Source organism: Symsagittifera roscoffensis, chromosome 1, assembly GCF_963678635.1.
Source record: "Symsagittifera roscoffensis chromosome 1, txSymRosc1.1, whole genome shotgun sequence".
Lineage (NCBI taxonomy): Eukaryota > Metazoa > Xenacoelomorpha > Acoela > Convolutidae > Symsagittifera > Symsagittifera roscoffensis.
In genome coordinates, this window is record NC_087062.1 from 56965733 (window position 1) to 56977982 (window position 12250).

The following is a 12250-nucleotide window of genomic DNA, read 5'->3' on the forward strand; positions in this document are numbered from 1 at the left end:
AGACCAATTATCGCAACCAGTTCTTTCATTTGAAATTTTCATCTCAGATTTGACTGTGTAAATTTTAAAATCAAAAGTTCTAAGAATCAGTCAAAAGACTTTCATAAATCCATAAGATTTTTCTCCAAACAGCAGATTGTGACCGCTCAAGGAAATAAGATTCCAAAATAGGTTTTCTCGATTTAACACAACCTGCGAATTAGCGCGGTAATAATCGCGTATATGCAAAAAATTTCAAAACTTTGACTTGTTTTAGGGCCGTGAATTTTTTTATTAAACAAATTGGACATCGCAAAAAATAATGGTAGGCTTTCACTTACCTGCTGTTTCTATGATATCAGATTTGACAGAATAGATAGTGATAAACGTCCAAACAACAGTCAAAAATCAAAAACTTGACATTTCCGAATATCGTAGCATTTTGCTAGAAAAAATAGAGAAGAGCCGCTTATGCAGCACGAATTAATGCAACCTGTAGTTTCAATGAACTTAAAAACTCAGATTTAGGAGGGTAGTACTCGAGAAAAGTCCAAGACTTTAAAAAAAGGTCAGAAAATCAAATTTTGACTTTTCCGACGGCCACAACTTTCGGTGTCACAAAAACTTCGTGGCAGTTGTTTCAATTGAAACCAAAACCTCAGATATGGCCGTGTAGTTTTCGAGAGTTTTCAAGAAGTTCAAGAAACTGAACTTTTTTCAATCTTTCGACGGCTATAAACTTTGAATGTTAAAAAAATAGGGCGTAGCCGCTCATGCAGGGAACTTTTCAAAACTGTTCTAATCAAGGAAACCAAAAAATTCAAAAACAAAATAACGTTACTTGAGTAAAGCTAAGTTTTTAAGTCTTATTTTTAAGCAATTGTAGGCGTTTGAGCAAACAAAAGAGGCTATTGTAAGTCTGCTCGATCGCTTTATCCGCTGAAAAAATTCGCGACTGTAAGGGCTTTAATATGATATCACTCATCTCTCTCCAATGATTATTTGTGGTACTTGATTTTGCCTGATTTCAAGTTTTATGATTTTCAAATATTTTCACCCGTACCCGTCACACCTTGTTTTTATTCATTTGAAATTGGTTTCAGGGAGGAATTGCAATGTCGGTTTGATTTGTCTAATAGTTTCAAAGATTTCACCGGTATTCGGACTGGAACGAATTTTGGAATTTTTGACGACAAAATATTTTGTCATTATGGCAACTTGGATATTATGAGTTATTTGAATTTGAATTATAATAAAAGCTTAGGATTAAGTTGTTCTTATTGTAAACGCGTATGCTGCAATTACGGGCTTCTGACAAGGTTTAATTGCTGGATCGTCCGTGTTCTTGATCTGTTGATTTCGACTCGTCCTGTGGCAGACATGCACTTTGACTCTCCCGGGGAGCCCCTAGGTAGGAGAGGAGTCCCCCAATTCTAGCGCAAGGTCCGTCTATTGTACCAGTGTCTTCACTAGTTTCTTGTTGGATCACTTGTTGTTGCAAGTGGTTAAAGTTTGATGTGTTATTCGCTCGATGAGAAGGCCCTTATTCCTCTGGTCTAGTAATCATATTAGCGATGAAGTCTGCTGCGGTTTGAAAACGCTGTAGCTTTTATGGGGTTTTCCCATAAGCATTCAATTGTGAGGTCTGTCGGTTTTCTTTGACAATTGAACAGATCTTTGGCATCGTGAGGCACAGTTTTGTGGGCGTTCATTTGTCCTTTGAGGATATTTTCTACGTTTAGGAGGTTAGGCGGTTACTATAACCGGAGCTTAGATTTGGTAGAATGACTCTTGTGCCTCGTGATAGTTTGAGTTCATCCTCATTGATTTTTTTATTGACTTCATTTTGGGAGATGAGGCCAGTGAACTTGTTGTAGTTGCAAGGAAAATATCTTGACACGAATCCAAAAAAAAAATTAAGCCAGTTTCATCGCCGAAGCGATCTTTCATTGTTGGGCGGATGTGTCTAGACTCCCTCGTAAGTGTGATGAGGTGGTCAGAACTATGTGGACGGTGACTAACAACAACAAACTTTTTTTCAGCAACCCCAAAAAGCACGCGATAGGATTTTCAAAATGTCATTGCGTTTTTGAAGTTTTCCACATGCGTTAGTGATGAAAAAGGAGAAATTGAGCATGCTATGGAATGTTAACCCTAAAAGTTTGGCTTGTTCTTCAGGGGGATATTTCGACCACTAATTGATAGCTGTGGGGTCAAAACTCACCTCCTTGCTCCCAGTCGTAAAGACTGTTGACGATGATTTGTTTGCGGACAGTGTAAATTTTGTTGGGTTTAGCCACTCATCCAATTCTGTTAGGTACGGAGAGGCTTGTGACTTCAATTGTTTGACGTCACTGTTGGATGTTTGTATTGTGGTATCATCAGTATAGGTTATAACATTTATATAAGTGGGAGGCTTTGGAAGAGAGCTCACGTAGATATTAAATAGCATGAGCGAGAGTACACCGCCTTGTGGCACAACTTGTTTTAATTTGCTCAGTTTTGATTTGGAGTTCCGGAACTTCACAAAAAAGAAACGCCCTTATAGATAAGCTATACATCTCTTGGAGTTGTTCGCGATGTTGGGCTCAAAAAATGATTCAGAAGCGCTGTATGGTCGACTGTGTCGACAATCGCAGTTAAACCTAATGCTACGAAGAGAGTGCTATCACAAGCTTTTTGTTTGTTCAGCCCTGCTCGGATGTTTTTGTAGATGCAATGTATAGCAGTGATGGTTGATCTGCCTTTTCTGAAGCCATGTTGATAGTCTTCCAAGTAAACGCTGTTAAAATCATTGAGCAGTATGCGTTCGGCCAGTTTGGATAAAAGTGACAGAAGGGCAATTGGCCGATAGCTTTTAGATTCCGGAGCAAAATTGTTGGATTATAGCAAAAAAAATTACTTCTCCAACTTTCCATATATGCGGAATAATACGGCTACTATTTGAGAGATTAAGAACCTTGGTTACGTAGTTCAGTCCCAGAGGCCCGAGATGGTGAAGGTGTATTGGCGCTATATTATCTGGTCCTAAAATTTTGCTTTTCTTCGATGTTTTGATTGCAAATTTAACCTCCCTTGTTGATGTATTGGTTTCATTTAAGGGCTGTTTTTTTTTTTATTTTTTCTTACAAAACTAATGTGCGAGGTGAACTGTTGATTGAATTTGTTGACGCAATTTTGGGGTTCGTATATTGGTTTGTTGCAATCAGCAAGTTTGATGGCTTGGTTATTCTTGGTTCTGCGGTTACTAGCAAGTGATTTACTGTGATACACAACTTGCTGGTGTTACATGAGTGTGTTAGCACATTCACAAACTCTGTCCCTTTTTTTTTTGTTCCTGCACAAGTTTGTCAGTCATGCAGTTTTTTTCTGATATTTAGTGGTTTCCAGGATTAAGGTAAGATTAGCGGCCGCTTGGCAAGTGATGTTGTTGTTCTGAATGCTGCTGATTTTGTAGACGCTCGATGCCGCGCGACTGCTAAATCAGCAATGATAGCTAAACTGCTAGTATTTAAAACTGAGTTTTGTCATGACTTCTTGCAAAAACTACATATTCCATATAGTTTTTTCTAATTAGTAAGTTTCTGCTATCAAAGATTTAGTTTCTTTTCTTTTTAACTCCGCTCCAATTTTTCTTAGAAATTGGTTGTCATTGGAAGCTGTACTAACTGTATACTGTTAACAAACTGAAAACACTTAGCGTTCCTCTAGGCTTCTCGTGCAGATGAAAAAATACAGATTGGTGTTTAAACAAACAAAATGTGGAGTTTATTCCACGTTTAACAACTATATGGTCGAAATCTTAGCTAGCGGACAGAAAACTATCGCAAGGACATGCACCAATAGGAGAGCACTCACTCGATTGTAGTAGGGATAATCATAATTTAAAAGTTGCTTAAGAAACCATACAACATTTGGGACATTAAACTCAGGATTTTGGTGAGAATAATTTTAGAGAAAATTTCAAATTTTCTGTGGAAAAAATTGAATAACTCTGCTTTGCTTATGTTGCTGCTACATGATAACTTTCAGGTGAATGGTTTAGGGAATCGAAACTGTTCTAAGAAAAAAAATAAGGATAACACTTGAACTTTGGAACTTGTTTGAGAAGTCATAAGGTCTGAGAACAAACATCAAAAACAGCAAAAAACAAACGAAAATGAAACAGAGACAAAAAACTTGTTATTCGGTCAAAAATTGCTGTATCTATAGTCTTGCTCAGCTAATATTAGCGATATTTATAAGGAGAACGGGGAAAACAGGGACAACCAGAAAACGTAGAATGTTTCAAAGACATTTGGTGATCACTCAGTAGTACTTGAAGTGTAACAGTCGCCTACTTCGGTCACATATGAAGTTTTCGCGAGAAACTTGAGCATGACATGTCCAATTCAAATTTTTGAAAAATTCCATTTGACCCCAAAATCATGTTATTCGCATTGCTCAAGGTCAAACTTCCAAATATGACCGACTGGCACAAGTCCAAAGTTTTTTTTGGCTTAGGATATCGAACAGGTCAATCGGAAGAGTTTTAAAATCAAAAAGTTAGTATAAGGAAACTCTAAGGAAGATAAAAACTCTCGGAAAGTTGAAGGGAAAGTAAACATTACCAAATTCCTATGTGATACTGCTTAAGTTTGATTGGTTGAAAGATTTTTCTGTTAGAACCTGTTAATTGTCACTTATGATGGTTTAACACTGTAAATCATTCTATATCATTTTTTTTTAAACCTGACGATGGGCATAGTTCCGAAAACGTCAGAAAAATTTAAATAATTTTTTATAACTGTTTTTGGTTTTTATAAAAGCATTGTTTTTTGTACACGTAAACGGCCGACTGCCATAGTCGTTAATGCTGATTCTTAATTTTTCATTGATTTGATTATATGCTGTTTCTCAGACTGTTTCTTAAGCACTGTAAAGCATTGGATTGACCTTGCGCATCGCTGTAAAACTGCTTTCGAAATGAATTCAATAGATAACTATATCATTATGGGTCTTCTAATTTTCAAGGTGCTCATGGGTCGTGGAGACTGGATCCAGCTTGGCCTATCTCGGGAAATAGCAGATGTTGCTATTGCACAGGGCTTTCAAGAGCCAATGGCGGTTCAAAAAGCTACGATTCCTCTATTCATCAGCAATAAGGTAAAATTACAGAAATTGAAAACATTCGTGATCGTGTGGGGTGTTTTACACAATGTTTTGTATCATTGTTTGAATCCGCAATGAACGAGAAAAGTCAATTGATGTGATACTCTATAGCTATTAACAAGTTTATCCGACAACGTAATAATTTTTTGAAATAACACTGACCTTCAAACTTATCGAAATACTAAATCGATTTATTAAATTAAAATTCTGCTTTGAAGTTTCGTGTTTGCCTTTTTGTCGGCATTTTGTAAAATATTGAAATATAATTAGTTGCAAAAAGTTCGGACAGACAAAAATAATTAAAAAGTACATCTATTGCAGATCGTATTCAAAAATCGTATCTACGATGGATGTACTTTGATACAGTATGCTGACGATTGCATGGTGCATGCGTCATCTATCTACAAAAAAAAATATCACTTGAGTTTCGATGGCAACAAAAGTTTGCGGTAGTCAGTGAAAAAACCTCTGACTAAACTAAAAAGTTTTTCGACCCGGTTCGTCATAACTCAGATTCTCGAGGTCTCTATCCAGCAGCCAAACGTCAGTTCTGCATATGATTTCATGTCTCGGTTTGTTGATTGATCCAAAAACTGCTTTTTGAAACGATCAAGTAGTTTTTTTTGGAGAGAGGTAATTACAGAAATTCACTTAAGTTTGTGTCAGTGTCGTTCCCTGAGTTCGCAGTTTTCGGACAGTGATTCAAAGTTCTCCAGGTGTGATGAAACTCCCTTGAGTGTAAGGTTTTCCGCAATTGAAGGAACAAGTGAAGCAATTTCTTCGTTCGGGTCAAGAATTTCTTTAATTTTGAAGTGCCTTTTGACCAATATTAAAAATTGATTACCAACGACTATTGTTTTTTGTGACTTGTCGTAATGTTGTCCTCTCATGTCAAATAGCAGCATTTTTCAATGTTCAACTTTTTTGTAGTTTTTCATGAATGTGGTCAGAACATTCTGTGCTACTTGCACAGCGAACGGCTATACTTATTGATATTGTAATTCGGAACCTCTCAATATTTGCCCGTAATGATGGACCTAATTTGGGAAGGAACTATGAATTAGGGTAGATTTTTTAAAATTGGTTCAAGCCACGTAAGTTTGGTATCATTTTATAGCCACATTAGTCATGGCTGGGATTAAAAATACTTTCCGAAAAAGATGTCTCAGTGCCGCGAAAAACTGGTCTGAAGTTTTGGTTTTTCAGACTTAATAAGAATAGAAACTAGTTGAGCAAATCGAACTAAATTTCTGCTTTATTTTAAACGCAATGCTAGCTATTTCAAAAAAAAAATTGAAAGAAAAGTTTTTTTAGGAGTTTATTTATATTTAATTGTTTCTTCAATCAGGTCGGAACATTCTGTGCTACTTGAACAGCAACCGGCGAACCTTGTTTAGACATCGGAAACAAGAATTTTTTCCGTAAACAAAATTTCTACTAATCTGAAAAAATTGAAGTTACTTTATTAGCAACTGCGAGACAACTTCCCACTTGGCCTAAAGATAACATGGTTGCCGATGGACCTTAACGTTTGGGGTACGAGTCCCGGTCCGACCTTCACTTCTGAAATTATTTTAGTTTTTCCCAAAAACTTTGTTGTTTCGTTTCAATTTTTATTCGCTAACTTGCAATGCTGCGCTTGCTTTGTATCTGAACTCGCGATGAGACTAAAAATTGCCAATATTGCTTTTTTTGGCCTATTGTTTAAGTTTTGCCTGCGGCGCAGAAAATTTGATCGGAATTAGGGTCTTTAAATTGATATGGGGGCGGTCACAAAATCAATTTGTCTGCTTAAAGAAGGGTCAACAAGATTTGCGATTTATTTTTTTTTTGAAAATCGTATCCCCCCTAGATCCGCATCTGCCTATGGCCATATCCAGTTTCCCATCTCTGGCAGCAATAGCTGAAAAAACTGATTTTGTTGTGTTTTCCTTCCAATGCGATTGGTCGCGATGTTTACCCTTGCGATAGCTAGGGTATTGCAATCGGGTACTAGACTTTTTTTCCTATAAATAAACAACTTTGTCCACAGACTCATTGGACTCCTGGTGATAGCTTCCTTGGTTCATAATGAATTCAATTTTTGTAGTGTCTCTTGAAAAGGGTATTTCAATTGGGTACAAGACTTTTTTTCTGTAAATAAGTTTGTTCACAAAATGGTCAGAATTAGAAATGGAAATTTTATGTTCAGATCGTTATGAATTGAAGTTTCTTTGCGTCTACAGCGCACTTGGTCTGGTGGTAACGCATACGCCAATTACAGCAAAGGTCTTGGGTTTGAATCTGACCTGGACCAGTTTTTTTTTAAACGGTAATTGGTCCGGTTCAAAATAAGTTCGGCCTATTGTTTGTCTGCGTATGTTTTATTGGCTTAGTTGTCACATCTGAAAATCGTTTTTTTTTAGCTGCAAACAGTTTCAACTGCAGTTGTTTTTATTATTTTAAAAATCCGGGTGAATGGAAAATTGCTTTTCACATAGGTTGTAATTTAAGCAGCTCGATTTGCTATAATTTTTTATTTCATTTTTTCCGTCTTTTATCGGCTTTCTAAATTTCGACCTAATTTAAATCAACTTAAGGGCCTCTTATTGCGTCGTTACGTTCGCAAAAAGTGTTTGCGCGGGTGTGTGTGCACTGACGGGAAAAGGGATTTGACATCTTTTTAGATGAGAATTTTTCTGAATATTCTTTCAGCATGAAGGGTTTTTGCTAAGGTTTTTTCGGTTTTCTTACCGCTTGGTAATTGCATATTCAAGTCCAATCATAGTTAAAATAATTGCTTGAGATGACAAAGATTTTCGGTTCGGATCGGACCGGGTCTTTTTCGCAAACTTGAGTTTTGCTCTTGATCTAGAGGTGACAAATGCGCCTGGGACAGCAATGCGCCTGGATCTGCTTATGTTTTGTCGGCTTAATGACCATATTGTAGATTTTCCTGAACTTTTCATTTCGATAATCACGTTTAGTTTTTTTTATATCTTAAAGTTCGGGGGTACGAGTCCCGGTCTGACCTTGACTTCTGAATTTATTTTCCCAAATTTTTTTTGATTTAGTTGTTTCGTGTCATTTGTTATTTGCTAACTTGCAATTCTGCGCTTGCTTTCTCTCTGCGCTCGCGATGAAAGTAAAAATTGTCCCATCTTGTCTACTTTTAAATTTTTTAAGCCTTATTCCAAATTGCTGTAATCACCATGCTTGAGACGACAAAGTATATTTGTCTGCTCAAGTTTTATCGGCTTAATTGCCAGTGTGTAGATTTTTTCTTTAGTTTTATGCATTATCACTTTAATTTTTTTTTATCTTCAGGTTTGCGGTACGAGTCGCGGTCTGACCTTGACCTTCTGAAACTATTTAAGCTTTTTCCCGATTTTTTTTTGATTTTGTTGTTTCGTGTCATTTTGTATTTGCTAAATTGCAATGCTGTGCTTCCTTTGAATCTGCTCTTGCGATGAGAGTAAAAATTATCCAAAATTGCTTTAAAATTATTCACATTCACACCACAGGCAACAATAGCTGGAATAACTGATTTTGTTTTTTCCTTCGACTGATATTACTCGATATGTTTGCCCTTGCGAGAGCAAAGGTATTGCACTGGGTACCAGAATTTTTTCCCCGTTGACAACTTTGTCTACACACTCATTAAACGCCTGGTGATTGCTTCCTTGATTCATAATGAATTCAAAATTTGCAGTGTCTCTTGCGCACTTAGCCTGGTGGTAACGCATACGCCTATGTCGGCGAAGATCCTGCTTTCGAATTTGACCACGACCAGTTTTTAAACTTTGAATATTCCAGTTTGAGAAAAAAATCGTTGTGTTATTTGTCTGCTTATGCTTTGTCGGCTTAGTTGCCTGATCTAACAAACATTTATTTATGCTGTAAACAATTTTCACTGCAGTCATTTTCAGCATTTTACAAATCAGGCTTAATCCAATTTTGTTGTTCACTTTGGTTGTAATTTTTTCTGCTCGATTTGTTAAAATTTTTCATATTTTGTCTGTTGTGCACGTGTATGATATGACGGGAAAAGGGACTTGACTTTTTTAAAAGCTAAGAATTTTTCTGAATTACTGTTCCGCTTGAAGTTTTTCTTGTTCAAGCGCAAAACTAAATACAAATAACGAAGCGAAAGTGCGAACGTAAATAAGAGTGAAAAGCGAATATAACCTAACGTATATGACAACGTTCAAACCATCGGTCGACCGGGTTCGGATCCCCTCATACGCTAACCTTTATACATGTATACTCGAAGGGCTATATACCCATTTGACCGTTTTTAACCGTTTTTCTTTCAAACTTGGTTCAGACTTGATTGTCCGACCTCCAAAAAAAATCAATTTATCACAAGGGCAAATACCAGTGTTTTGAAGGCTTGCTTTGAGTTTGCAGCGATAAATTGTTGTTGTTATGATCGATAAAATGCCGAATTTGATGAATGCCGAAACAAACTTGATGGTGGAAATTGAGCATTTTAAAATCAGAGGATACAGAGAAGCTTTGACTCGAAGCTGAAATCGACCTCTATTTATGCTGGAAATAAGTATCCGCAACATTCAGAAGCAAGTATCCAGAACACTTAAAAGCAAATATCTGCGACAATTAGAAGCAAGTATCCGCATATTTACTGGAATAATTGATAGTTCTTTTCTTGCAATTGCAGTGTCCAGGTTTCCTCCCCAGAGTTTTTTTCCCGAGGAAGGGTCCAGTTGTCCGAGACAGTGTCCACCCGTCCGAAAGTAGGCGTTGAGGCAAAAAAACCTAAGTTGGCCGACAAGAGCAGTTGACCGAAATTCGTCATCGCATCGCCAGAGTGTCCAGTTGGCCGAAACGGCGCTGCTAGCCAAAATCTGATATAGAAGACTGTTCAGGTGGCCTGATTCTGAATTTTTGGTCGACGTGAAGCTGTGTTTTTCTGGATACCCGAAATTTTTACCCGGTTTACCCGGTAACCGCCCAATCTTCAAAACTTGTAAGACAAAACTTTTCACACTTCATGCTATAAATTTGATAACGATGTTCTATATTATATTCCGACTCAAAGCAAGCTCCGAGCTCTCATTTTTTCTCGATACCGAAAATTTTGGACTCGGTTGATTAAACCAAAATAGTACTTTTCCACGAAACTCAAATCAGTTTAGTAGAACTGAAATACGTGCAATTGGTACATAGACCAATTGTACTAGATTTTCTCTCGATACCAAAGTTTTCGGATAAAATTTTCAGGGATTCAAGCTCCTTGTGATCGGAGCATAGACTTAATGCTGAACTGGTGTATGACTCAAACCCGCCGACTGAAAATATCAAAAAAAAAGTTTTGTGAAAAAATCTCAATTATTGCCAAAAATTCTAAGAAGTACCCCAAGAACTCAGCAAAAATTTGCTGTTGTTGATATCATACACGAGTTAAGTGGTCTAATAGTGTAATATCAAGCAAATAAAGTTGAATTTTTCAGCCTCAGGTTTTTTTCGTGCGTGCTGTTGGAAATCAACCGTCTTGCCTGATTCCCTACCCTTCTTGGTAATTATAAAAGTGCACCCCATTCCGCTCGTAAGTCTATCATTTAAGAGATTTGGCTGTTATGTTAAATGGTCTGGTAAGGTGATATTATGTGGGTTCAATTGCATTTTTTCAGCCTCAGGTTTTTTTTCCGTGTGTTGTTGGAATTCAACCGACCTACTTAATTCCCAACTCCATTGGTTAGGCACCTGAGTTGGTGTGCGTTTGATGTTCATCCTAGGAGCTAGTTCGTTACATCACGCACTTCGCATACTTCCCGCACCGTCGCAAAAGCGGGTGAAAGAGACTTGCTTCACGAAACCCGATTTAAGTTTGAACTTCAACGCTAAGGACTCGCAGATGACTATTCAGTTCTATCTAGATCACTGTCTATGGCCACGAACCGACCTTGTCATTTGGCACGACGTCATTTTTAATTCCATAGGTAAGTATATCAGTAATAATACCGTAGACTAAGTACTGAGCAACTTGCAAATTTGTTATTACGGTACAAATAAAATATTTGTGCAATCGTTTACTGCCAACGGAGCGGTACTGAGGATATAGGGAAGCACTTAGTTGAAACATATGTCCTCGTGCTTAACGTGGTGAAAGACTTCATTTCTAAGTGTAAGGCTGAGGATCAGGTAGTCATAGAGAAATACAAGGAGCTTCATCCGCCCCCTCGTCTTGAGTTAGAGACTCTTCTCTTGTTAAGGCGTTACAGTGCTAGCCTCAGCGCCCTCAAAACCTGTAAGAAGCGGAAACGTTAACCCCTTAAGAACCGTAAATCCACACAAAACAGGCTTGAAGCAGAGGCTTTAGCTAGTCCAGGTATTGCCCTTGAAAGTTGAGCTTTCTGTGATAACACTCATGTAATTTAATAAGGACTGCAAGGTTTCAAGGTCTTAGCGCTTGTTTCAATAAGCAAGGAACCTATGAGGCTTTCTCATTGATAGCTTGGATCTTCATTGTCTCCATTTCAGCTAACTTGCAAGTTGTCTCCCTTTTCGTCTCCGGGACATTGTTCCGCTTGTATACCGAGCCCCTCCCGAGCTTGCCAGTCGGTTTTTGAGCTTTCTTGAACTTAAAAGTTTTCCACTCACAATTATCTTTGCAAAATTAATCGTGAATAAATGGATTATGAGTGTCGTAGGAGTTGATTGTTTGTGTCGTACAAATAAATTATTCTTTTAAGCTTTGTTTGTAACCTTTATGGTATCGAGCAAGTAGATTCGGTAAAAGCATGGAAGAAAAGGTTCAATTAGTTGTTTGATCCACAGAAAATGATCTTTACAAATGTCATGCTCTGGTACTAAAATACAATTGAAAAGCAAAGCCGCTCGACAAAAATTGAGACGGTTATCATAAATTCTAAAATTTTAATGGAGCAGGCAGTTGAAATAAATAAGGACATCATTCTTTGGCTGTAACTGGCTGAAAAATTCAAATACCCTGAAAAATACATACCCAAACGAGATCTTAGGCTCCACAAATTAACGGAGACTAATAGTAAGATTTTACAGGAGGCTGTAACTTATAAATTGGGATTAGAAAAGGCATAAGTAAATGATACTATAGTAAAGACCACAAAAGATGAAGTAGCGGGCGACACTACGTCTA

At 37.4% G+C, this 12250-nt stretch overlaps 1 protein-coding gene across 1 annotated transcript in view; it reads left to right on the forward strand.

Moving 5' to 3' along the window:
* LOC134838929 (uncharacterized) overlaps positions 1–12250 on the forward strand; it is a 90385-nt gene that overhangs the window by 59676 nt on the left and 18459 nt on the right. The window contains exon 2 of the mRNA XM_063854270.1: positions 4991–5124. Coding sequence (XP_063710340.1) covers positions 4999–5124 — 126 coding nt within the window. The 5' untranslated portion in view covers positions 4991–4998. The remainder of the gene's footprint in view (positions 1–4990; positions 5125–12250) is intronic.